Source organism: Panulirus ornatus, chromosome 64 (genome assembly GCF_036320965.1).
Source record: "Panulirus ornatus isolate Po-2019 chromosome 64, ASM3632096v1, whole genome shotgun sequence".
Taxonomy (NCBI): Eukaryota; Metazoa; Arthropoda; class Malacostraca; order Decapoda; family Palinuridae; genus Panulirus; species Panulirus ornatus.
The window spans coordinates 6291089-6316349 of NC_092287.1; the positions used below are offsets into that span (position 1 = coordinate 6291089).

General features: G+C 38.2%; 1 protein-coding gene across 8 annotated transcripts in view; it reads left to right on the forward strand.

The window, feature by feature from the left end:
- Esyt2 (extended synaptotagmin-like protein 2) overlaps positions 1-24422 on the forward strand; it is a 102929-nt gene extending 78507 nt beyond the window's left edge. For all 8 annotated transcript variants that reach the window (XM_071657134.1, XM_071657142.1, XM_071657136.1 and 5 more), the window contains exons 15-18: positions 7029-7170; positions 12854-12952; positions 15917-16160; positions 21076-24422. In XM_071657134.1, coding sequence (XP_071513235.1) covers positions 7029-7170; positions 12854-12952; positions 15917-16160; positions 21076-21162 — 572 coding nt within the window. In that variant the 3' untranslated portion in view covers positions 21163-24422. The remainder of the gene's footprint in view (positions 1-7028; positions 7171-12853; positions 12953-15916; positions 16161-21075) is intronic.
- Positions 24423-25261: the final 839 nt, after the last annotated feature.

Genomic DNA, 25261 nt, shown 5'->3' on the forward strand with positions numbered 1-25261 from the left:
GAAAGGCACACAGCTGCTTAAATATTGTCACAACCAGGTTACTGAGGCCTCCAGACAGCTCCAGTGACTCCTCAGCATGTATTTTCATCAAGGAGATAGATTATTGGTAAATGTGCATGGGAGTTAGTTTTGCATGTGATAACTTAGTGTTTGCAGGCTTAGGATGAACAGACACAGAAGTACCTTTATATATTTTTGATTTTGTATAAGTCGTCCTGACAGTACTGTAAAAGTAGCACAGGAAAGGCTTTGGTCTTTTGTTAAAGAAAGGATGAGAGTGGATGTGTTGGAAATCAGATCTGTTGGGTTTGAGATTTGTCCATTTTAGCTTTCTTCTGGCCTAAGATATTTTTGGAAAATTTGAAATTGGAAAGAAAGATATTGATGTCTGTCTTCCATATGCAATCCTGCTGAAATCTCCATTTCAAATTTCACACTTTTTTCATTTTCCTCACCAGCTTTTACATATGTGTGTTTATCACTTATAGTTTACAGCAGTCTACTTGTTTATTAGTCACTGTGCACACACAACCTGAAGATCAATACCCATGCTCTTGTAATGGTGATAGTAGTAGGGTACCAAGGTAGCATACTTTTTTCTGCGTTTTCCTAGCAGTGAAAGAGATCTCTCTAGGCTACTAATGGATATGACATAATTGGAAATGCTGATACATAATTTGATGTGGTTTGCCAGTCCCAAAAACAGCCCTTCAATTGATCCTTTCCTTTTTTTTTTTTTTTTTTTTGTTTTTGAGGGCTGATCACAAAATATTTAAATAGTATACATTGATTTAGATGAGCCTGACCCGAGTAACTGGGTTTGAATGTTTCATTCGTCCTAGTTTCAAATTTCATTCATTTAAGAATTGGAAGTGTGGTATCACTAATCTTAGATTGTTCTAGGTGCTTTTATAGATGCAATAGATTCTTGAACACGTGAAATTTTGATCATGTTAGCTAGAGCTAGTGTATGACTTGTAGTGCTGTTACTCAAGTATCATTAGCTTTTATGTGCTGTTAACCAAGAGAGTACTAAAAAGATTTTTTTTCTCGTAATCCTGTAAAAAGGGTAAGCTGGTTCAAGATGATTTTAAGCCTGCAGCTTTGAGGGCCAGCACACATCCCTTATGAGTTAGCATGCCTGGCACTAAAGTGTATCCTAGGATGCTCGTTTAGTTTGTCTATTAGGTTGTCCCCATGCTGTCTAGGCTGCTGCTGTTTCGTATGTTTTGTTAGACTGTATCCAACTACTCAGTAAGTTGGTGCAAACATAGTCTTTTTCCTTACATTGCTAGCTTCGCACATTTTTATATTCTGTAATTCTCTTAATGTTCACCTTTTTCTGAATTTCCATTATAATAGTATTGATATTTTGAGTTGCGGACTATTCCTTGAACATACTCAAAAGCTGTTTTTCTATTTAGATTAGTATTATTTGTGAAGCTCTGCAGTTTATTTCATTGAATTTGTTACACTGTTTTAAGGTGTAGGGGCATGGCTTATCCTAAGAAATGAATGTTATTTTGTGCTTGCTAAAAGGGTTATGTCAGTATAGTCTCCAGGTCTCTCTAATTTTCTTTTGCACTTTTGGATTTAACTGTTAGAATAAAGTTAAATCCTTAAACTACTGACATCGTTTGATATTTCTAAAGATATTGTAAGTAGCATGATTTCGATTTTCCTGCCTCTTTGAATGTTCATCTGATTAATACGACTGATAGCATATAGGTAACTCGTCCTTTGCCAGGAAGGTGCAGAAAAAAATCTTTGGTACTCCTGTGGCCACCATTAGAAGTGCAAGGCCATTAACCTGTAGGTTGTGTACAGTGACTTTGTAGAAAATACATAGGCTATGGGATGACTTAAATGGAGGCATATTTATCATGTGTATCATTTGGTGAGGACAGTGAAGATCATGCTAAATGTAATGTGAATGTAACATTAGGAGGATTACAATGAGATAGGCCAGCATGGGTTGCCACCCTAACTACCTCAGCTTGTGTACTCTTTTTGCAGAAATTGTATCATAGCTCTCCCTAGTTTTCTCATAACCCTTAAATACCATTCAGCATAAAAAGCTGACCATGTATGGAGTGCTGGGAATTATGAAAAGCTTAAGTTTCATTGTTTTTTTGTTTTTGACATTTGTGTGGCTACTAAGTGTAGCATGGAAGGCAACTTGGAGCAACAGTGGTTGATTTACACCCTCTAATGGATCTGGCTTCTACTTTAGAGCCACACCACAACCTTAAGGTATATTAGTTTATTTATGCAAATCTTTTACTTTTATATTTATTTCATATTTTAATGGAAAACGGAAAATGTAAATGACTTGCACCGTCCTCTGCCTATCATCCTCCTCCCCCTTAGGGGATTGTGCATTTTTCATTTTATAACTGGAAACTGAATTAGTGATACACACCCTCCACACCCATCTGGGGTATCTATGCTTATACTCTAGCACTACACCATGGCCATTTGTTTGATCATTTATTTAAATGCATCCTTAAATTTTATATATACTTTTATTTTTTAATGGGAAATGAAATGTTTGAGTGAGCACAACTTTCTCCACAAACGTCCAGGGTTATGAGTTTAACTTTTTTTATACATTTTTTTTTCTTTACTTTTACCTCTTTCAATTTATAATGGTAAATGGGAAAACTTGAACCTTGTTTTTCATCCAGATCATAACAAATAGTATGTCACCTTATATAGTTAGTTAAATGTAATCCTTGATTGATTGGGGATATTGTAACATGATAGGTAAAGTTGGTTAACTTTTTAAATTTTTTTTTTTTTTTTTTTTTTTTACCTCATTTTATACTGGTAATTGGGGAAAACTTGAACCTTGTTTTTCTTGCAGATCATAACCAAATAGTGCATAACCTGATGGTTAGTTTAATGTAATCCTTGATTGATTGGGATATTGTAACATGATAGGTAAAGTTGGTTAACTTTTTTATACTTTTTTTTTTTTTCACTTTTACCCCTTTCATTTTATAATGGTAAATGAGAAAACTTGAACCTTGTTTTTCATCCAGATCATAACCAAATAGTACTTCACCCGATAGTTTAATCCTTGATTGATTGGGGATATTGTAACATGATAGGTAAAGAGTTTGAATATTTCCACACAATGCCAGCCACTATTCCCGACAGGTTTATTTGGAGTAATGTAATATTTCTAACTATATTAAAAAATTTCACCTAATGCTCTACCTGTGTATGAACCGAGTAGTGTGAAGCAAAGGTGAATAGAAAGAAAAGAAAAAAAAATTAAAACCACCTTTTCTCTTCTTGGGCACTGCCATATCCAGACATACCCACTTTTCCCCCACACTTGGTAATTAACCATGCCAGCAGAGGTATCTTCATGGATTAGTATTAATTTTGCATTTTTGAATGCAAGTCATATTTGCATGTTATTCGAATTAGTTGCATAATGGAAGATGAAATATTTTGTGCCTGAAGCCCTTGAGTAGTTCTTTGGTTAAGATTTTGGAGCTAATCATACGTCCACTTGATATAAAACTATGGATTTTTTTTTTTTTGTGTGTGCCACGCTATGAACAAAAGTATCAAGCATTATATAAGGAATTATTGTAGAGGTATTGGATTTTGCCTCTTTTTTGAGGAAGTTGTAAATCCATCTTGTCAAATAGTTGCTTCTACTTTCTGTATGTTGTCTCATGTGAGCCAGTGATCACAAATGCCAAAATCTCTTTCTTAAGTCCACTTTTTGGCTCCAAGTGAGGAAAACTTTTTTTTGCAATGTTTCTTATTCATTCCAGCAGCCAGCATATATGAACCAAAAGATTTTGGAAATGTTTCACTTGACTCATAAGGGTTAGGTTTCTTGTGCCATCACTATCTGGACTTCTGACCTAACTCGTAATGGTTGGGTTAAAGGCCAGTGGTCCTTACTTTGGAGCAAAGATTGTTTTGGTTCCAATCCTGACAGGTCAGATCAAAGGCAGGTACAAGTCGAAGGCTGGTGTTGTAGAGGTGGACTTCACTTGACCTGTAAGGTCTTTGACCTAACCTCTTGAGGGACAGGTCAAAGGCATTTAGGATCAAGGGTGTATTAAAGATGGGGTTTGACTTGATCTGTAAGGATATTTTTATGATCCAGTAGGGAAGGTGGCATTTGATCTAACATAGAATAACCAGACCCCTCGGGGGTTGGTCAAACAATATTGGTGCTCTGTATGATAAAGGTAATGGTGTGGCAAATGTAAGGGTGTATTGAAAATTTTCTTTTGATCTGACCCAAGAGGATATAATGAAAATTAGGATGTAAGGAAGATGGCCTTTTACCTGAATTGTAAGGGTGTAGTAGTCATTGGACTGATGCATGTGAATATAGTGTACAGTAGATGAGAATGTAGTAAAGGTGGTCTTTGACATGAACCTATAGCATTGTGGCAAAAACCTTTGTAGTGAATTTTTGTTTATGGAGTGTGTTAAGTGATTGATAGTGTGGAAGGAGATGTTTTTATTAAAGAACGTTGGCATTTCAGTTTTTTCTCCATGTCTGTCATGATTTTTTTTTGGGGGGGAGGGATAAAGCAGTTCAAAGGCATGATTTCTGCTTCTAAATAGTGTTGCCATGGATTAGATCATTTTGAAGTAATATAAGATATATGATTTACTCCTGATTGTCACTGTATCATGCAGTTTGAAATAACTACAAAAAACATCTGTAGAAATATGGCCTGGTCATAATTGGATGAGATTTAGGTAATTTATTGCATGTCATGTACTGCAATCCAAAATTTGATGCAAAATTCACAAAGATTTAGAATTGTGAAAATTTTGCTGGATTAGATGCTCTATCTAGATTAGATACTCTTTGAGTGTATAATTTGTATGAAATAGATTTAAGGGTAACTGCTTTGAATTGTGTTAAACTGCTTCACTTTTTACTGCATGCATTATTGTAGCCATAATTGCAAAAAAGATTTTGATATATATATATATATATATATATATATATATATATATATATATATATATATATATATATATATTTTTTTTTTTTTTTTTTTTTTTTCGAGCCCTGGATAGTGAGTTGAACATAAACCTAAGCAGATTGCATGGCTTGTGACTCCTTTCTAGTAATCTTTTGTAAGGCTTAAGGTATACTTTGTTCTTTATTTTAGAGGCAGTGCTGACCATCTTGGGCCTCTCATATCCTGTCATATTACTTTTTCCTACCCCATAAAATTTCTATAATCTTTAAACCTTGTGTCCTTAAATATTATACTCTTCCATTCTGTTAAAGGAAGGTTGTATTACATAACTTTTGTTTTGCATGAACTGTAGTATACATGTTTGGTTTATAGGCCTTTAGATGATACACACATCCCAGGGGATAGTAGGAGAGAGAATACTGTCTAGTCATATGATGTGTGTCAGATAATTAAGACATGTTGGATTGGTAGAGGCTGAAAAATCTTTCCTTAGTGTATTATATTTCAAAAAGTAGAATCTGAGGAAGGAGCTGGAAAGTTTTCTTCAGTCTTGGTTGTGTATCACTGGTGCTACCTCACTATGGTGGGGAAACAGCAGAATAGTATTTATGAAATAGGTATCACTGGTGCTACCTCACTATGGTGGGAAACAGCAGACTAGTATTTATGAAATGATTTATATATTACTGCTTGCATTTAAGCCATAAGAATGTCTTTTAGTTAGAACTTTACATGCACATAGTGTTTTTAATGTGTACATTGATTTATGAACTTGTGTATGTATTGGATTTTAAGTTTTTTACAGTACATCTGTATGCAGACATATATTAGCTATTTTCACCTCTGAAATTTTCTCTGGGTTAAATGCTCTATCTTTGAGCATTTAATTTGATGCTACTTTCCTCTCTTTTCTGAAAACATTATTTTGACCAAGTATCTCTCGAGATGTCTGTGCCATCCAAAGACTGCATCAGTGTGATATATGGATGCTGTTTGCCATAATCTTTGTGTGGAGACCACACACGTTGATAGAGATGATCAAGACACCGTATTTCTTGTAGGGAAGCTATGTGATTCTTTTCCCTTTTCTTAACCCTCTTTTTATGACCTTCTTGCCTTAAAATTTAATGATGTGGTCTGCAAATGCCCAAAGAGCTGAAATTCATTAGTTTTTTCCACACTCTTTGCCAAAGATGGCCTGACTGGTATGTTTTTACTTGTGCTTTTTTCCCCCATTTGTTGAATACAAAGGAATTAATCTACATGACTTGCTTAATCAGTTGTGTAGGTTTTATGTGGTAAGGTGTATATCCAAGCCAAACTTTACATAGTTATTTTGGGTTGACATAAGTGGAATAGACACGCATGGTATTGGCCTAACCTGTAGTCAGGGATGGTATGCTGCATAATGGCAATTGCTTAGGTGTATATGTTTTGGTGGAGATCGGTTTTACTAATTTAGGTTAACAATTTGTTAGCAAGATAGAAAAGCTGAAAACCCCAATAATTGAGCATCCTGTTCCAGCAGAACAGTGCATTATAATGGGATATAGTTTTACACAGAATGAAGATTGAGCTGCTCCCTTCTTTAAGGAAATTGACTTCATCTTGACACTATATATGATATAAATGTGGGTACTGAAAACCCTTCAGAATAAGATAACACTGTTAGCATACATATAAGGTAGCAAATTGATTTTCAGAAGTGATAAAAGAAAAAAAACTTTCATACACAGTGGAATCTGGTAAAATTCTAATGAAAGTTTTCATGGAGAGAGTATTTCATTGTGGAAATTAAGAAGTGTTTGTAGTTAAACTTATGTCTACCTAACACCCATATTCCACCATACTCACAAAACTCCTGCTATTGCCTTCTATTTTACCATCAACCCAGAAACTTTTATGGTAACATATTGGGTTAGTGGTGCTCTTCAGATTGTTGCATAGGAGAAAGGGTTTCTTTTCAGATGTCATGCTTGTTAGATTGAGATTCTTTTTGAATATGCAGAAATATGACAGGTTCATAATACCATTAGACTGTTAACATTCCAGGTGTGTTAGTTAAGTCAGAAAGTAAGGTTAGTGAGCCATCTGTGGATGAATGCATAGATGAAGTTATGTCATCAGCAGCATCACCTCTCATGCACATGGGACCATCTGTGACATCTGGAGAGGACTCTTCTCTCAGACAAAGGTTTGTGGAAATTTAACCTATTAAATCTTGTGTGTGCAGATTGTGTATACAGTACTTGTTTTACAAGTACCTTAGAAAAGGTGACTGAGGGATATTGATTATGCAGTGCCCTCTACTAGTTTTGGAATAATAAACAAGTATTTCACCATGGTTTTTGTCCCTGTTATTGTCTGACTTTCAAGATGTACAGCATATTTGCCTCTAGTGATTAAATGTAAGACATCATGGAATATTCTTGTCTACCATTCGCAACCAAGTGAGGCTGTTTCCCTTTTAAGCTTATTCATTTGTTTCTAGTACTGCCTTTCCCATGGGGAATTGCATACAGATAAGGGAATACCTGGTTTAAAAAGAGGGACATCTGTGAGTATACATGGATGAGTATTAGTGATGGAAAGTGGCCAATGTTGCATTATGTACTAACCGATAGGGGTGCAAAGAAGAAACTCATGGATGTGAATGTGTATAGAAGGGCAGCTGGTGGGATGTCTCATTATTTGCTGGAGGTGAGAATAAGGGTTCTAGAGGCTTTAGGAAAAGAAAATGTGAATGGAAAGATAGTGATGAATGTGTGAGCTTTGAAAATCAGGCTTGTGTGTAGAGGTACCAGGAAAGACGGAAAGTAGAATAGAAGGTGAATAAAAAGGGAGAGGAGGTAAGGGACAGGAGATATTTAGGGAAGCACTTCTTACATGTGCAAAAGAAGTGTGTGGCATACAGGTAGTTTGTTGCTGGACAGATGAGAAAGTTATATGGTATGAGGAAGTTGATGATGAAAGGAGATGTACAAGCATTACTTTCTGGGAAGTTGTGTTGGAGATGCACAAGAGAAAATGGCACCAAGTTGAGATGTGGTGGCTAAAAGAGAGGGCAAACAAGGGCTGGGGTGAGCATCAGGAAAAATAAGAAATTTTCTTTTGGAAGTCTGAAAAACTAGAACAAATGGGAACTTTGGTTAAAGGTGCAAATGGAAAAGCAATAACTGGCAGAAGTGAGGAGAGACTGTGTGAGTATTTTGAAGAATGGTCTGAGTGATCAGTGATAGGATGGTACATATGGCATGTTTTGGAAATGGAGGTATGCAGAGTCATGGCAGTTGCTATGTTGGAAAGAGAAGAGTGATGAAAGCCTTGCATAGGATTAAGTTGAACTAAGCAAATGGAGTGGTTGAAATTGTACTTGAATTTCTTAGAGGGAGTTTGTGTTGTTAATTGGTTAGTTTGGATTTTGTCTGTATGGCTCATGTTGAGGTGACCGAGGTTTGGTGGAATGCTATATTGTGCTGTTTTAAGAAAACAGTGTACAAAAGTGAATGTTGAAAGTACAGAGGTTGAAATTGGTTGTCCCCTGTGAGTTGTATAAGTGGTGTATGTACATAAGCTTATATGTTTATAATGTGTGTGTGTTTAAGTGGATGTGCCCTTCTCTGTTTCCTGGTGCTACCTCACTAATGCAGGAAACTGCGATCAAGCATAATAAAAAGAATATTGATTTTTTTTATTTTTGTGTAATTGCCGTTTCCCACATCAGTTAGGTAGCACCAGGAAATAGATGAAGAATGGCCCATCTACTCACATAAAGGGGACAGGAGCGGAGGGCTAGAAACCCTCCCCTCTTTATATTCTAACTTTATAAAAGGGGCAACAGGAGGAGAAGTCATGCAGGGAGTGCTCATCCTCCTCGAAGGCTCAGATAGGGGTGTCTAAATGCGTGTAGATGTAACCAAGATGAGAAAAAAGGAGAGATAGGTAGTAGGTTTGAGGAAAGAAACCTGGATGTTTTGGCTCTGAGTGAAACGAAGTTCAAAGGTAAAGGGAAAAGTGGTTTGGGGATGTTTTGGGAGTAAGTCAGGGGTTGGTGAGAGGACAAGAGTAAAGGAAGGAGTAGCACTACTCCTGAAACAGGAGTTGTGGGAGTATGTGATAGTGTAAGAAAGTAAACTCTAGATTGATATGGGTAAAACTGAAAGTGGATGGAGAGAGATGGGTGATTAATGGTGCCTGTGCACCTGGGCATGAGAAGAAAGATCATGAGAGGAAAGTGTTTTGGGAGCAGCCGAGTGTGTGCGTTAACAGTTTTGATGCACGAAACAAGGTTATAGTGATGGTTGATTTGAATGCAAAAGTGAGTAATGTGGTAGTTGAGGGAATAATTGGTGTACATGGGGTGTTCAGTGTTGTAAGTGGAAATGGTGGAGCTTGTAGATTTGTGTGCTGAAAAAGGACTGGTGATTGGAAATACCTGGTTTAAAAAGAGAAATACATGAGTATACATATGCAAGTCAGAGAGATGGCCAGAGAACGTTATTGGATTACGTGTTAATTGATATGCGTGTGAAAGATAAGACTTTTGGGTGTTCATGTGCTGAGAGGTGCAACTGAAGATATGTCTGATCATTATCTTGCGGAGGCAAAGGTGAAGATTTGTAGAGGTTTTCAGAAAAGAAGAGAAAATGTTGGTTTGAGAAGAGTGGAGAGTATGTGAGCTTGGGAAGGAGACTTGTGTGAGGAATTATCAGGAGAGACTGAGTGCAGAATGGAAAAAGATGAGAGCAAATGATGTAAGGGGAGTGGGGGAGGAATGGGATGTATTTCGGGAATCGGTGATGGCTTTCGCAAAAGATGCTTGTGGCATGAGAAGTGAAGAGGTGGGCAGATTAGAAAGGATAGGGAGCAGTGGGATGAAGTAAGATTATTAGTGAGAGGAGAGGCATTTGGACGATTATTGCAGGGAAATAGTGCAAATGACTGGGAGATGTATAAAAGAAAGAGGCAGGAGGTCAAGAGAAAGGTGCAAGAGGTGAAAAAGGGCAAATGAGAGTTGGGGTGAGAGAGTATCATTAAATTTTAGGGAGAATAAAAAGATGTTTTGGAAGGAGGTAAATAAAGTGCGCAAGACAAGAGGACGAATGGGAACCAGTGAAGGGGGCTAATAGAGAGGTAATAAGTAGTGATGTGAGATTGAGTGAGTAGTTTGAATGCTTGTTGAATGTGTTAGAGTGGCAGATATAGGGTGTTTTGGTCGAGGTGGTGTGCGAAGTGAGAGAGTCAGGGAGAATGGTTTGGTAAACAGAGAAGAGGTAGTGGAAGCTTTGGGGAAGATGAAAGCCAGGAAGGCGGTGGGTTTGGATGGTATTGCAATGGAATTTATTAAAAAAGGGGGTGACTGTGTTGTTGACTGGTTGGTGAGGATATTGTGCATGTATAGCTCATGGTGAGGTGCCAGAGGATTGGCGGAATGCTTGCATAGTGCCATTGTACAAAGGCAAAAGAGATAAAGGTAAGTGTTCAAATTGCAGAAGTATAAGTTTGTTGAGCATTCCTGGGAAATTATATGGGAGGGTATTGATTGAGAGGGTGAAGGCATGTACAGAGCATCAGATTGGGGAAGAGCAGTGTGGTTTCAGAAGTGGTAGAGGATGTGTGGATCAGGTGTTTGCTTTGAAGAATGTATATGAGAAAGACTTAGAGAAACAAATGGATTTGCATTTTGCATTTATGGATCTGGAGACGGCATATGATAAAGTTGATAGAGATGCTCTGTGGATGGTATTAAGAGTATATGGTGTGGGAGGCAAGTTGTTAGAAGCAGTGAAATTTTTTTATTGAGGATGTAAGGCATGTGTACGAGTAGGAAGAGAGGAAAGTGATTGGTTCCCAGTGAATGTCGGTTTGTGGCAGGGGTGTGTGATGTCTCCATGGTTGTTTAATTATGAATGCAAGAGTTTTGGAAAGAGGGTCAAGTATGCAGTCTGTTGTGGATGAGAGGGCTTGGGAAGCGAGTCGGTTGTTGTTCACTGATGATAGTGCTGGTGGCTGATTCAGGTGAGAAATTGCAGAAGCTGGTGACTGAGTTTGGTAAAGTGTGTGAAAGAGTTATTAGGTACAGTAGGGTTGAGGGACAAGTCAATTGGAAGATAAGTTTGAATGGAGAAAAACTGGAGGAAGTGAAGTGTTATAGATATCTGGGAGTGGATATGGCAGCGGATGGAACCATGGAAGCTGAAGTGAGTCGCAGGGTGTGGGAGGGGGCGAAGGTTCTGGGAGTGTTGAAGAATGTGTGGAAGGCGAGAACATTATCTCTGAAAGCAAAAATGGGTAGGTTTGAAGGAATAGTGGTTCCAACAGTGTTATATGATTTCAAGGCGTGGGCTATAGATGGGGTTGTGTGGAGGATGTTGGATGTGTTGGAAACGAGATGTTTGAGAACAATATGTGGTGTGAGGTGGTTTGATCGAGAAAGTAATGAAAGGGTAAGAGAGATGTAATGAAAAGAGTGTGGTTGAGAGAGCAGAAGAGGGTGTATTGAAATGATTTGGTCACATGGAGAGAATGAGTGAGGAAAGATGACAGGACGTGAGGAAAGATGACAGGACGTGTGTCAGAAGTGGAGGGAACAAGAAGTGGGAGACCAAGTTGGAGGTGGAAGGATGGAGTGAAAAAGATTATGAGCGATTGGGGCCTGAACATGCAGGAGGGTGAAAGGCATGCAAGGAATAGTGTGAATTGAAATGTGGTCTACTGGGGTCAACGTGCCATCAATGGATTGAACCAGAGCATGTGAAGCATCTGGGGTAAACCATGGAAATTTTGTGGGGCCTGGATGTGGAAAGTGAGATGTGGTTTCGGTGCATTATATATGACAGCTAGAGACTGAGTGTGAACGAGTGTGGCCTTTGTCTTTTCGTAGCACTACCTCGCGCACATGCGGGGGGAGGGGAGTGTCATTTCATGTGTGGCGGGTTGGCGACAGGAATGAATAAATGCAATAAGTATGAATTATGTACATGTGTATATATGTATATGTCTGTATATGTATGTATATGGTGAACTGTATAGGTATGTATATGTGCGTGCTTGGACATACATGTGTATGTGGGTGGGCTGGGCCATTCTTTCGTCTGTTTCCTTGTGCTACCTTGCTAACGCGGGAGACCTACAAAGTATAATAAAATGAAATAGATAAATATGTATATATATTGCCATTTTCTGCATCAGCGAAGTAGTGCCAGGAAACAAAAAGAACAGCCCATGCATTGATGCACACACACAAATGCCCATGTACATATACATATCAACGTGCAGACATAAACATACATATACACTTATATCCTCTTTGTCAACCTTTTCCACTCACTTTCCATATGTTTAAGCCATTTCACCACACCCTCTTCTGCTCTCTCTACCACACATCTCTCCTACCCTTTCATTACGTAATGAAACCACCTTGCGCCATGCATTGTCCTCAAACATTTAATTTCCTACACATCCTCCCTCCTCTTCGTGTGTTAGCAAGGTAGTGCCAGGAGTAGATGAGGAAAGTCCACATCTGTTCACATCCATTCTCTAGATGTCATGTGTGATAAAAACTACACCACCTTTCTATGGTTTACCCCAAACACTTTACATTCTCTGGTTCAGTTCACTGACAGCAAGGCAACCCCAGTATACCACATTTTTCCCGTTCACCCTATCCCTTTCACCCTCCTGTATGTCCAGGCTCCAGTTGCTCAAAATCTTTCACTCCATCCTTCCATCTCCAGTCAGTGAATTAGACATTTCTTTCTTTGCAAAACCCCTGCAGTATCATTTCGGCTATTTCATATATTCCCTTTGATTTCCTTTGTCTGTCTCTGTGTTGTTTGATTCTAATCCACATTTTCATGACGGTTTATTGATTTCAGATCTCCAAATGAGGCTGGTGTTCATGGTTTAGGACGTATTGAGCTGACCGTCAAGTATGGACCTCGTAATAACCTGGTTACTGTTGTTCACCAAATTAAGTATGTAAATTTTTGTTATATAGTAATTAGATAAGCAGAATTGCACTTGATTTTATTTGAACTTTTTGTTAGTGAATGGTAATCATTTTAAAATGGATTGAACAGCTGAATTTGTCTATAGAAAATTTATGATTATTGCCAGCACATTATAGTCAACAATAATGTGATCATTAGATGCTTATGAAATTACCACTGAAGTTTATAATCCTGTAGATGTCTCCATGGTTGTTTAATTTGTATATGGATGGGGTTGTTAGGGAGGTGAATGCAAGAGTTTTGGAAAGAGGGGCAAGTATGAAGTCTGTTGTGGATGAGAGAGCTTGGGAAGTGAGTTAGTTGTTGTTCGCTGATGATACAGCGCTGGTGGCTGATTCATGTGAGAAACTGCAGAAGCTGGTGACTGAGTTTGGTAAAGTGTGTGAAAGAAGAAAGTTAATAGTAAATGTGAATAAGACCAAGGTTATTAGGTACAGTAGGGTTGAGGGTCAAGTCAATTGGGAGGTGAGTTTGAATGGAGAAAAACTGGAGGAAGTAAAGTGTTTTAGATATCTGGGAGTGGATCTGGCAGCGGATGGAACCATGGAAGCGGAAGTGGATCATAGGGTGGGGGAGGGGGCGAAAATCCTGGGAGCCTTGAAGAATGTGTGGAAGTCGAGAACATTATCTCGGAAAGCAAAAATGGGTATGTTTGAAGGAATAGTGGTTCCAACAATGTTGTGTGGTTGCGAGGCATGGGCTATGGATAGAGTTGTGCGCAGGAGGGTGGATGTGCTGGAAATGAGATGTTTGAGGACAATGTGTGGTGTGAGGTTGTTTGATCGAGTAAGTAATGTAAGGGTAAGAGAGGTGTGGAAATAAAAAGAGCGTGGTGGAGAGAATGAGTGAGGAAAGATTAACCAAGAGGATATATGTGTCGGAGGTGGAGGGAACGAGGAGAAGTGGGAGACCAAATTGGAGGTGGAAAGATGGGAGTGAAAAAGATTTTGAGTGATCGGGGCCTGAACATGCAGGAGGGGGAAAGGCGGGCAAGGAATAGAGTGAATTGGATCGATGTGGTATACCGGGGTTGACGTGCTGTCAGTGGATTGAATCGGGGCATGTGAAGCGTATGGGGTAAACCATGGAAAGTTGTTTGGGGCCTGGATGTGGAAAGGGAGCTGTGGTTTCGGGCATTATTGCATGACAGCTAGAGACTGTGTGTGAACGAATGGGGCCTTTGTTGTCTTTTCCTAGCGCTACCTCGCACACATGAGGTGGGAGGGGGATGGTATTCCATGTGCGGCGAGGTGGCGATGGGAATGAATAAAGGCAGACAGTGTGAATTGTGTGCATGGGTATATATGTATGTGTCTGTATGTGTATATATATGTGTACATTGAGATGTATAGGTATGTATATTTGCGTGTGTGGACGTGTATGTATATACATGTGTATGGGGGTGGGTTGGGCCATTTCTTTCATCTGTTTCCTTGCGCTACCTCGCAAACGCGGGAGACAGCTACAAAGCAAAATAAAATTAAAAAAAGATTTTTTTTCGTTTTATTTGAACAGTTGGTAAAGTTTTATTGCAACAGATTTCATTAAAGTGCATGCATCCATCCATCCATGTCTAACACCTGTTACCTTTGGGAACTTCCTCAAGGGAGTGGCCACGACTAAAGTTTCTCCATAACTTGTGAATTCCAATGCTGTTTCTTAGCCGTTAGTGCATTTCCCCTAAGAGGGCAACTCTGATGCAGTTTCCAGAAGCTCCTACCTAATGTTCCAACCTACTGTTTCTGCCTAATGCTCCTGTAAAATGTTCCCACATGAAAGTGCATTTGATATGAATACACAAGATGGCTCACACCTGTTTAGTAACTATACATTTGCCACCTCACATTTGTTTTTGTGAATGTCTCTTACAGGGTTACCCCTACAGATTGTTGCATATATAATCAGATTGAGTAGTGGAAATTGTTTAGGATGATTGTTTTTGTAGGAGATTATGGTGATCTGGTAGTTTAGATTCACATAGGAAATGATCAAAATTTGTTTTACAGTGAGCACATAAAAAGGTGTGTATAGGTCACATTTGGAATGGCATTATTTGCACTTAAACTCCAGGATGGCAGAATTGGAATTGCAACTTGATAGCAGTCAAAGCTGCAGAGATTATGTACACTAGCACCAGAAAGTATTAGTGCAAACCAGCGATGATAGGTTTTAGGATGTGCCAGTTGTTCGGGCAACATGTTGGCAGCCCTGTAATCCTTGCAAGTTGCCAGCATTGATGTATGGATGTATATTTTTTTTGTACTCATTCCACATGTTTGTAATCCTTCGTTACGAAGAGCGATGATAGCACCTCGTGTTCCCTGCGAGGTTTCTATATCAGCTAGCATGTGTAAGGCACTACTGTCCCATATTGCTTCTGTTTTACACCCTGCATGCTTGTGTTCACCAGTGCCTTTCAAGAAAATATGGCAAAGGTTGTAAGTTCTGTAGCACTAGAATTGATGTAGTACAAGTTTTTTGGTGGTCCTTAATGAGATTGTTCTTGAAGATAAAGAATCCATGTTTTAAATTGATTTAATTAAAGGTGGAGTATAGAGGTGGTATGGATGTGTGGGGAGTAATGCAGGATTGTAAGGGAAGTAGATGGGCTTAGTTGAAGTTAAGGGTAGAATGGACGATACTAAGGATGTAGGTGTTACATCTTTCAAAGCAATTTATAGAAACAGAAACCTGATTCATGGGAATGGTTCTGCATGTTGCTTAACTGTAAACAAGAATACAGAATATCTAGTGTATAGGTCTTTCCATTTTCACATAGCATCACAGAGGTCATAAGTGTGAGATTGCTGTGATACCTCAGCTTAAGTGACTAGCTGTGTTAATTACATATCATATTACTTTTTTTTTTTGAACCCATTGACATTGGCATAAGAAGAAATTAATACATGAATTATTGTCTTTATTCAGAAACTTGCCAGTTGAGGAAGATGGAGAACTACCAGACCCATATGTGAAACTATACCTCCTTCCTGATCGCTCAAAGGACAGTAAGCGCAAGACTGATGTGATCAAAGATTCCTGCAACCCTAAGTATGATGAGAGATTTGAGTATGCTATTCCTAGTAATGAATTGACTCAGCGTACCTTAGAAGTAAATATCATCAACAAGAAAGGACTTTTATTCCTACAGCGCTCACCAAAAATGGGACAGGTGAGTTTTCTAATTTTCTGGCAAACCACAACACGAAAGTTCTTTCACTTAGATTTTATGATCACACCACAACACCCTGACACAACAATAGCAGCAAGAAACTTTCAGCACTACATCACATAGTTGGAACAAAGGCTCTTCCAGAACAAAGTCTGCATCTTTGTAGATGTCTAGCTTACACCCTCTAGTCACCTTGAATGGACAGTCATTGCCACTGAACAAAACACCAACTAAAAACATCAACATAGAAACACAGCATACTAAATGCCCTTTGAACACTAACTGGTGTCAGATTTGGACAAAAATAATTTCTTAACATCCTTTATAATTCATCTGGTACACTGTACACTGCCTCACCTGTCAGGTTTTCCCCCCCCTCTCTAAAGCAAATGTAACAAAACTTCAAACCACACAAAACAATGCAATCTGAACAATCACTGGGTGCCTGGGAACCACAAATGCTCAACAGTTACACAGTGAAACATATTCTTCCATTACAGTCCCACCTCAGCATGCTCAACACTCAAGTCTATGCAGTAGCATTAGAGCCCTCTGATCCAAAACTCTCCATAACTGACCAACCTCCAGGTGGAGATAAAGGGCTTACCCCTACCTCGTACTAAAGTAACCTTTTCTTGCAGATCCCCACGTCCCCATCAAACATAATTGACAAAACACACACGTGCACTGAAGCAATCCAACTTCCCTAAACTCCTCCCCATCAGACATACATAGTAAGATTCTCCAGACAAATAAGTCATGCATTTCCATCTATGACCTGGATAGTGCCCATCCCTAGAAAACTCTGAACAGTTTTAACATATCCCAAAGACCTTCCTGCCTACAATTCATCTCCCATAATAGACACCAAGCACTTGTGACTTGTTTACCTTGCACTCTCAGCACATAAATGTACACACATAACCACTGCATTTTATGACCTGTAATCCTAGTTGGTGAATATTTAGTGGCTTGAGATCTTGAGGATCCTCATAAATATGCAAGGGACTCTCGGGGGCAGGAAGCATATATAAAACGCTTCACTTCCTCCTAATTCTCTCCATTGAAACTCTTGCCTTGATTAGCCTCTCTCTTTTAAGTGCTAAACATAGTAGCCTTGCTTTTTAAACAATCTTATTTCACACTCCCAAACTCGGAAACCTCCAAACCCGACAGACTGTAGACCTTCCCCTCTCCCCAACATGCCATACCTCATCCACCCACTTCACTTCATTTGCTCTCACATTTTGCTATTATACTCTCTCTCTCTCTCCTGATATTTCTTCTTACAAGTCTCCTCTGCAAGCTTGCTAAATCTCACCAGTATTTCTATCAGTTTCCTCTTTTTGAAAATCACTACAAATCTTCACCCTCACTTCCACAAGATAGAGATCAGGAATACCACCAGCTGCCCCTTTCATTATATTTACATCCCTCTTGATATATAATCTGATGATGCACACTGACCATCTCTCCTACTCGCATACATATACATGTGTATCTCTTTTTAAACCAGGTATTTCCAGTTGCCAATCTTTCTTCAGCACAACTTATCAAACCCCTAACCATTTTCATTCATAATGCTAAATACCCCATGTGAACTAAATATACCCTCATGTGCCACATTACTTACCTTTACATTAAAGTCGTCACCCATCACATATACCTGATCTCATGCACCAAAACTGCTGACACAATCACCCGGCTACCCCCTAAACACTTGCCTCTTGTGATCTCTGTTTTCATGGCCAGGGGCATAAGTCATACACTTGGTTTTACCCATCAATCTAGAATTTGCTTCCTTACTTTTTATTGCACATTCCCACAACTCATGCTTCAGGAGTACTGCTACTCCTTCCTTAGCTCTTGTCCTCACACTGTGCTCCTAACACATTTCCAAACCATTCTTCCCCTTAACCTTGAGCTTTGTTTCACTCAGAGCCAGAACATCCAGGTGTGTCTCCTCAAACATACTGCCTATCTCTCCTTTCTTCTCATTTTGGTTACATCCACATACATTGACACCCCAACCTTAACCTTCATTGAGGAGGATGAGCACTTCCCACCTGGCTTTTGATGTTTCCTGTTTTAGAAATTGAATGCAAGGGGAACATTTCCAGCCCCTAGTGTGTGTGTATGTATTATTTTTTTTCATATATATTCACCATTCCCCACGTTAGCGAGGTAGCATTAAGAATAGAGGACTGAACCCGAGAGGGAAAATCCTCACTTGGCCCTCTTCTCTGTGCCTTCTTTTGGAAAAGCAAAAACTGGAGGGAAGGATTTCCGGCCCCTCGCTCCCTCCCATTTTAGTCGCCTTTTACAACATGCAGGGCATTCATCGGAAGTATACTTTCTCTCCATCCCCAAAGATAATTTATTATTATTGTTATTAGAACAATTGATTGCTGTTTCCCACATCACCAAGGTAGCGCCAGGAAACAGACGAAGAAAGACCCATCCACTCTTGTACACACGTATATACATACTTGTACATGTATATACAGATATACATATACACCCATACATAGCCATACATGTATGTATGTATATATTTCTTTCATGCTATTCACTATTTCCCGCATTAGCGAGGTAGCGTTAAGAACAGAGGACTGGACCTTTGAGGGAATATCCTCACCTGGCCCCCTTCTCTGCTCCATCTTTTGGAAAATTAAAAAAAAAAAAAAAAAAAAAAATGAGAGGGGAGGATTTCCAGCCCCCGCTCCCTTCCCTTTTAGTCGCCTTCTACGACATGCAGGGAATACGTGGGGAGTACTTTCTCCCCTATCCCCAGGATATATATATATATATATATATATATATATATATATATATATATATATATATATATATATATATGTGTGTGTATGTGTAGGAAGAGAGGAAGGTGATTGGTTCTCGGTGAATGTAGGTTTGCGGCAGGGGTGTGTGATGTCTCCATGGTTATTTAATTTGTTTATGGATGGGGTTGTTAGGGAGGTGAATGCAAGAGTTTTGGAAAGAGGGGCAAATATGAAGTCTGTTGTGGATGAGAGAGCTTGGGAAGCGCGTCAGTTGTTGTTCGCTGATGATACAGCGCTGGTGGCTGATTCATGTGAGAAACTGCAGAAGCTGGTGACTGAGTTTGGTAAAGTGTGTGAAAGAAGAAAGTTAAGAGTAACTGTGAATAAGAGCAAGGTTATTAGGTACAGTAGGGTTGAGGGTCAAGTCAATTGGGAGGTAAGTTTAAATGGAGAAAAACTGGAGGAAGTAAAGTGTTTTAGATATCTGGGAGTGGATCTGGCAGCGGATGGAACATGGAAGCGGAAGTGGATCATAGGGTGGGGGAGGGGGCGAAAATCCTGGGAGCCTTGAAGAATGTGTGGAAGTCGAGAACATTATCTCGGAAAGCAAAAATGGGTATTTGAAGGAATAGTGGTTCCAACAATGTTGTATGGTTGCAAGGCGGGGCTATGGATAGAGTTGTGCGCAGGAGGGTGGATGTGCTGGAAATGAGATGTTTGAGGACAATGTGTGGTGTGAGATGGTGTGATCGAGTAAGTAACGTAAGGGTAAGAGAGATGTGTGGTAATAAAAAGAGCGTGGTTGAGAGAGTAGAAGAGGGTGTTTTGAAATGGTTTGGGCACATGAGACAATGAGTGAGGAAAGATTGACCAAGAGGATATATGTGTCGGAGGTGGAGGGAACGAGGAGAAGTGGGAGACCAAATTGGAGGTGGAGTGAAAAAGATTTTGTGTGATTGGGGCCTGAACATGCAGGAGGGTGAAAGGAGGGCAAGGAATAGAGTGAATTGGATCGATGTGGTATACTGGGGATGACGTGCTGTCAGTGGATTGAATCAGGGCATGTGAAGCGTCAGGGGTAAACCATGGAAAGCTGTGTAGGTATGTATATTTGCGTGTGTGGACGTGTATGTATATACATGTGTATGGGGGTGGGTTGGGCCATTTCTTTTGTCTGTTTCCTTGCGCTACCTCGCAAACGCGGGAGACAGCGACAAAGCAAAAAAAAAATATATATATACACAATGTACATATTCATAATTGCTCGCAAGAGTGTGTGTATACATGTACATATTCATACTTACTTGCCTTCATCCATTCCGGCACCAATCCATCCCACAGGAAATGGCATCACTACCCTCTGCTTTAGCAAGGTAGCGTCAAGAAAATGGCCACATTTGTTCATAGTCAGTCTCTAGCTGTCATGTGTAATGGACCAAAACCACAGCTCCCTATCCACATCCAGGCCCCATAGTTTACTTGGTTTACCTCAGACATTTCACGTGCCCCAGTTCAGTCCATTGACAGCACATTGACCCCAGTATACCACATCGTTCCAGTTCACTCTATTACTTGCATGCCTCTCACCCTCCTGTACGTTCAGACCCCGATCGCTGTCTTTTTCACCCCATCCTTCCATCTCCAATTTGGTCTCCCGCTTCTTCTTGTTCCCTCCATCTCTGACACATATATCTTTTTTGTCAATCTTTCCTCTCTCATTCTCTCCATATTTCCAAACTATTTCAACCCACCCTCTTTTGCTCTCTCAACCTCACTTTTTATTTCCCCACATCTCTCTCACCCTTTCATTACTTACTCAATCAAACATGTCATAATTTTTTTTCTTTAACATGGTATTAGCAGATTCTACCTGCAGGTGGTAACATCCTGAGCAAGAATTCCCATTTGGGAAAGGTATAATGTTACCAACAGATGTGTTGTCAAGGTCCTCTTTGCCCCATATTAACCTACATCACCCTTTTCCCATGTTGTGAAGCCTCAAAGTTGCAGAAATCCCCTACAAGGGGCCATAGGGTTGCATGATATAATCACATTAACCATGATTTGATTGTCATACATGTCTGATTGGGATGCTGTTGAAAATTGCTCTCATTTCTTTGATGTATACTCAGGTACTCCTTGACTGTGGGCTTCTTGATGCAAACAAGGTGACTCAGTGGTATGATATTGCTCCAGCCATGGATGATGATGATGAGTGAGGAAGGCGAAGTGTGCTGGGTCGAGTAGGGAGCTGGAGAGGTAGCCTACGCAGGATAACAAAATTGGCTGATCTGGCCAAGGGTAAGAAGAAAAAGAAGAAAGTATGAGAATTTATGTAGCAGCAGAATGTGAAGTGATTATTCATTACCTTCATTTGTGAGCTTTGTTTTATTTATTTTGAAACTTTACTTCAGGTACAATATTCTTTGCTTTTTGTTTCATGAGTTGCACAAAGTTTCTAGAATATTTTGAGAAGAATTTTGAAAGCATTTACATGCCTTATTGTACCTTTTGTGGGATAGTCTGCTGAATACATAAACAAGTGAGAATTAATGTGTGCTTGAGGTAAATTTCAAGCGAAACAAGATAACGCAGAAAGTCCCCGATTGTTTTGAAAAGAAACTGTAAGTGTTCAACAAAATGAAAGTGATTATGCAATTCCTGGAATGAGGTAACACACTCGGCCTGCACACTTCTGTAACTATGGATGAAAACTCGAAGATTATGGAAGCAGTTTATTTTCATACTTGTGCTGCACTTTTTATAACAAAAAGTGTAATGGAGTTTTGAGCACCTGCATTTGGATCCTACAGATAAAATTTACTATAGTTAAATGTATTTCAAGAAATACCATAATTTTAAGTGACAAATAGTATGAGAATGTTTATTATGTGGAAAAAAGAATGTATGTTTTGATGTCTTTTTTTTTTTTTTTTTTTTATTCAATTAAGATTTATATGGTGTGGCCTTAAGTAGTGTTTTTCAGTCCAGGATTGTTTTTATAGTTTGTAGCAGTGCTGTGTAACTAATGCAGTGCAGATAGATTAGCTTGATCTTAAAGTTTTACTTAGATGAGATATTGATAGCAAATTATTTTTCTTGCCACATGTTTTGATGTAGTAAATATATTTCTTTTCCATCCATATTTAGAGCAGTATTTGGCACTTTTTATATTACTCATACTGTACTTGAGGTTGTGTAAAATATGAAGTTTCCGAGTAATATATTTTTAAGTAATCTGTAGGTTATACACGTGCCAACTTTGTCCTTTAGTGGACAATATTCTAAACATTTGATATTTTTGTATTTGACATAAGCTTTAACGATCATAAAATTCACATAATTTCTTGCATTATTTTAATCATGTATTACTAGATAAAACCTTATATTGATTTCATGATTTGCCAGCTTAATTATGAAATTATGATTGGTGGCCACTGGTCAGAGAAGCAAAGAATAATCAAAAGTAGCAGTTGCTTGTCTGATGTTTCTAATGTGTCAGGCTTGTCTTAAATAATACTGATAATTGTATTCATTAAAAACATTTTCGTACATTTTATTGGGACAAAATTTTATTCATGGATTCTTTCAAGACTTGAAATAGGACAAGGTGATAGGTGATATTTATTTATATTCATGCTAATAATCTTCATAAGAAAGTGCTTTCCAAAAGTTTACTAAATGAGATTAATATTGTGAATGCCCTAAATCTTATAAAAAGAATATATAATAAAAAGAGAATACATTTAACTACTGTTTTCATAATGTATAACTTGAGGCTTTTAGCCCTGATGGTTCAAAGATTTTTTTTCTTCTAAGACAGCACATGTAGCCACTAAAAACAATTAACTTTTGTATTTCATGAATGTGACCATAAGGCTTGATACATATTAGTTACATGCTCTCTTCTGTGACAGGTTAGTAAACCTTATGCTTGTTACTTGGTCTTGATAACCAATAGTGATATACACAACGCTTCAGTTACTTAAGCTTAAGGTGAGGTTGAAGTTAAAGTAGTATTAATAAAGTCTTTATATAGTGTTTGGGAATTGGTGCTATGTTTATTCGTAAGAATTAATTTTTTCTTTAATTGCCATCCAAAATTGTTGTACTTTACATCCTAAGTGTCTATATATTGATAAATGTCCAGTTATACACGGTTTGGAAGGCCCTGCCTTTCCTTATATACGCATCAGATTATACTGTTGGAAGGTGCTTGGTCATGCATATTTCTGTACATTTGAATTAAGTTAGCAAGGCAATTGATACCTGGTTTTAGATAATTTGTCACAAGCCATAGTAGAAGTAATTGATGTACACCCAGTCACCTCTCCAGATTTTTTTCTTAGATTAATAGGTTGCATGTTGTAGGAGGAAATGCATCTCTTAATGTTTTTGCCAAAAAAAAAAAAAAAGATAAGCTTATCTTTTAGTAAATATATTTTCTTTAAAGGCTCTGTTTGAAAGTCAGTTTAACACATTTATTCTTTGTAATGTGCTTATTTAATGGAATGCTGATGTTTGACACAGGAGATATGTAAGGATTTTCAAGATTTCTTGTATATGGTTAGTTATGGTACACTATCTGTATTCTTGTGCCTTAGTTTAAGAATTTTTTTATAGAATATAAAGGTGGATGTTTATTAAAGCAGTAAAAATTAGATTTTCTCTAACAGAGGTGTGCTGAATAGGAAAAATGAAAGTGCAACATGTAAGAACACTGATATGGCTGGTAGTACTTGCAGCATCATAACATCTGAGAAATTTAAAATATTTACATACAACTGATGTGCATTTCTAGATGGCAAGCCATTTTCCACTTGTCCAGTGCTGACCACAGTTGTTTTCAAACAGTAGGAAGCAAGCTAAAAAAAAAAGTAGCTGCCTAGATATTATTATTGATTTTTGTTTCAAATATGTTGCAATTAATTTCCAGCTGTTGGTTTATAGAATTTTAATACATTGCCTGCCAATATTCAGTGGCTCTTCCTCAGTAAGAATAGTAATAACTTTGTAATACTAGAGTGTAGTATGAAACTATATTGAACATATTTATTGCTTCATTTTAATACACACATTTACATATTTATGAAATAGACCTATCAGAGTGTACTGACTATAATTAGTTTCAAGGAAGTCTGTTATCTTTTACAATTATATGAACTTTGTGGTACTAACATGTTTCTTAAAATTTTTAAACCGTAAAATTGTCTAAAAATGAAGTTCAGGAAGAGTTCATTAAACTTCATATACTATGGATACTTTATACTAGACCAGTGTTAAAATTTCATGAGATACTTTGAAAAGCCTTATTTTCACCATTAATCTATTCCTATTTAGGCATTGGTCCATTTGCAGTGCCCTGTCCTTTTCATTAAAATTGCTGAAGAATATCCGAGATTTGGTGCACACATGATTGTGAATTTTTATGTAATGGTGAAGGTAATTACAGATGATTAATAAAGCTTAATGAAATGTTTAGTGTTTGTTATTGCCCTTTTTTTTATGGACAGATGAGAAAGTAAAATTTTTCTAAAGTTTATAATTAGACTTTTCATCACAGAATAGCATCTAGTACAGTCACCTACTTAAGCATCTCCAGTTGACTGGTTGCTTTAAGATTTATGGAACAAAGTAACAGTTCTAGGTTTGAGTATATGCAATTAATATTGTAGATTTGGTGTTAGGGGATGCCTGACTTGACTACATTTCTTTATAATATATTCCTTTAATGCGTATGAATTTATATATATTCATTATCCTTCAGTTCACCAACCCTACTTAGTAGACTTGTTCTATGTTCCTGGCTGTTGATTTTAGGCAGAACCATACACATGATTAGGTTTTACCCACTATAAAAGGGGGCTGCATCAACCTTCTAACTTTTTAACACAAGGATGGTACATGGATTAACAAGATTTGAAATATTTTCAGGCCAAGCATATTTTGAACTTTTTTGCAGTGCACTTATGGGTTTGGCATTTTTTCCATAAATGTGTGTTTCCTGCCTCTTAGGAAATTTATAAACACTTAAGATGTGCATAATGCACCAAAATCATAATCAATTGTTTACAACAAAGCCCACAGACTATTGTGTGGTTATCCTTGACTGCCTCGTTATTCTCTGGATCAGCCAAGAGAACATGTTGCCCGACATTTACCACAGATCCAATCCATTCTATCCTGAGAAAGCCAGTCGCCCACCTAAATGTTCATGCCATATCCATCGAGCTAACACTGTACAGAAAACTTTCTAGATAATTATATTCTTAGTGTGCCATTTCTTAGTCTGTTCCTGGCACTACTTTACTGATGTAG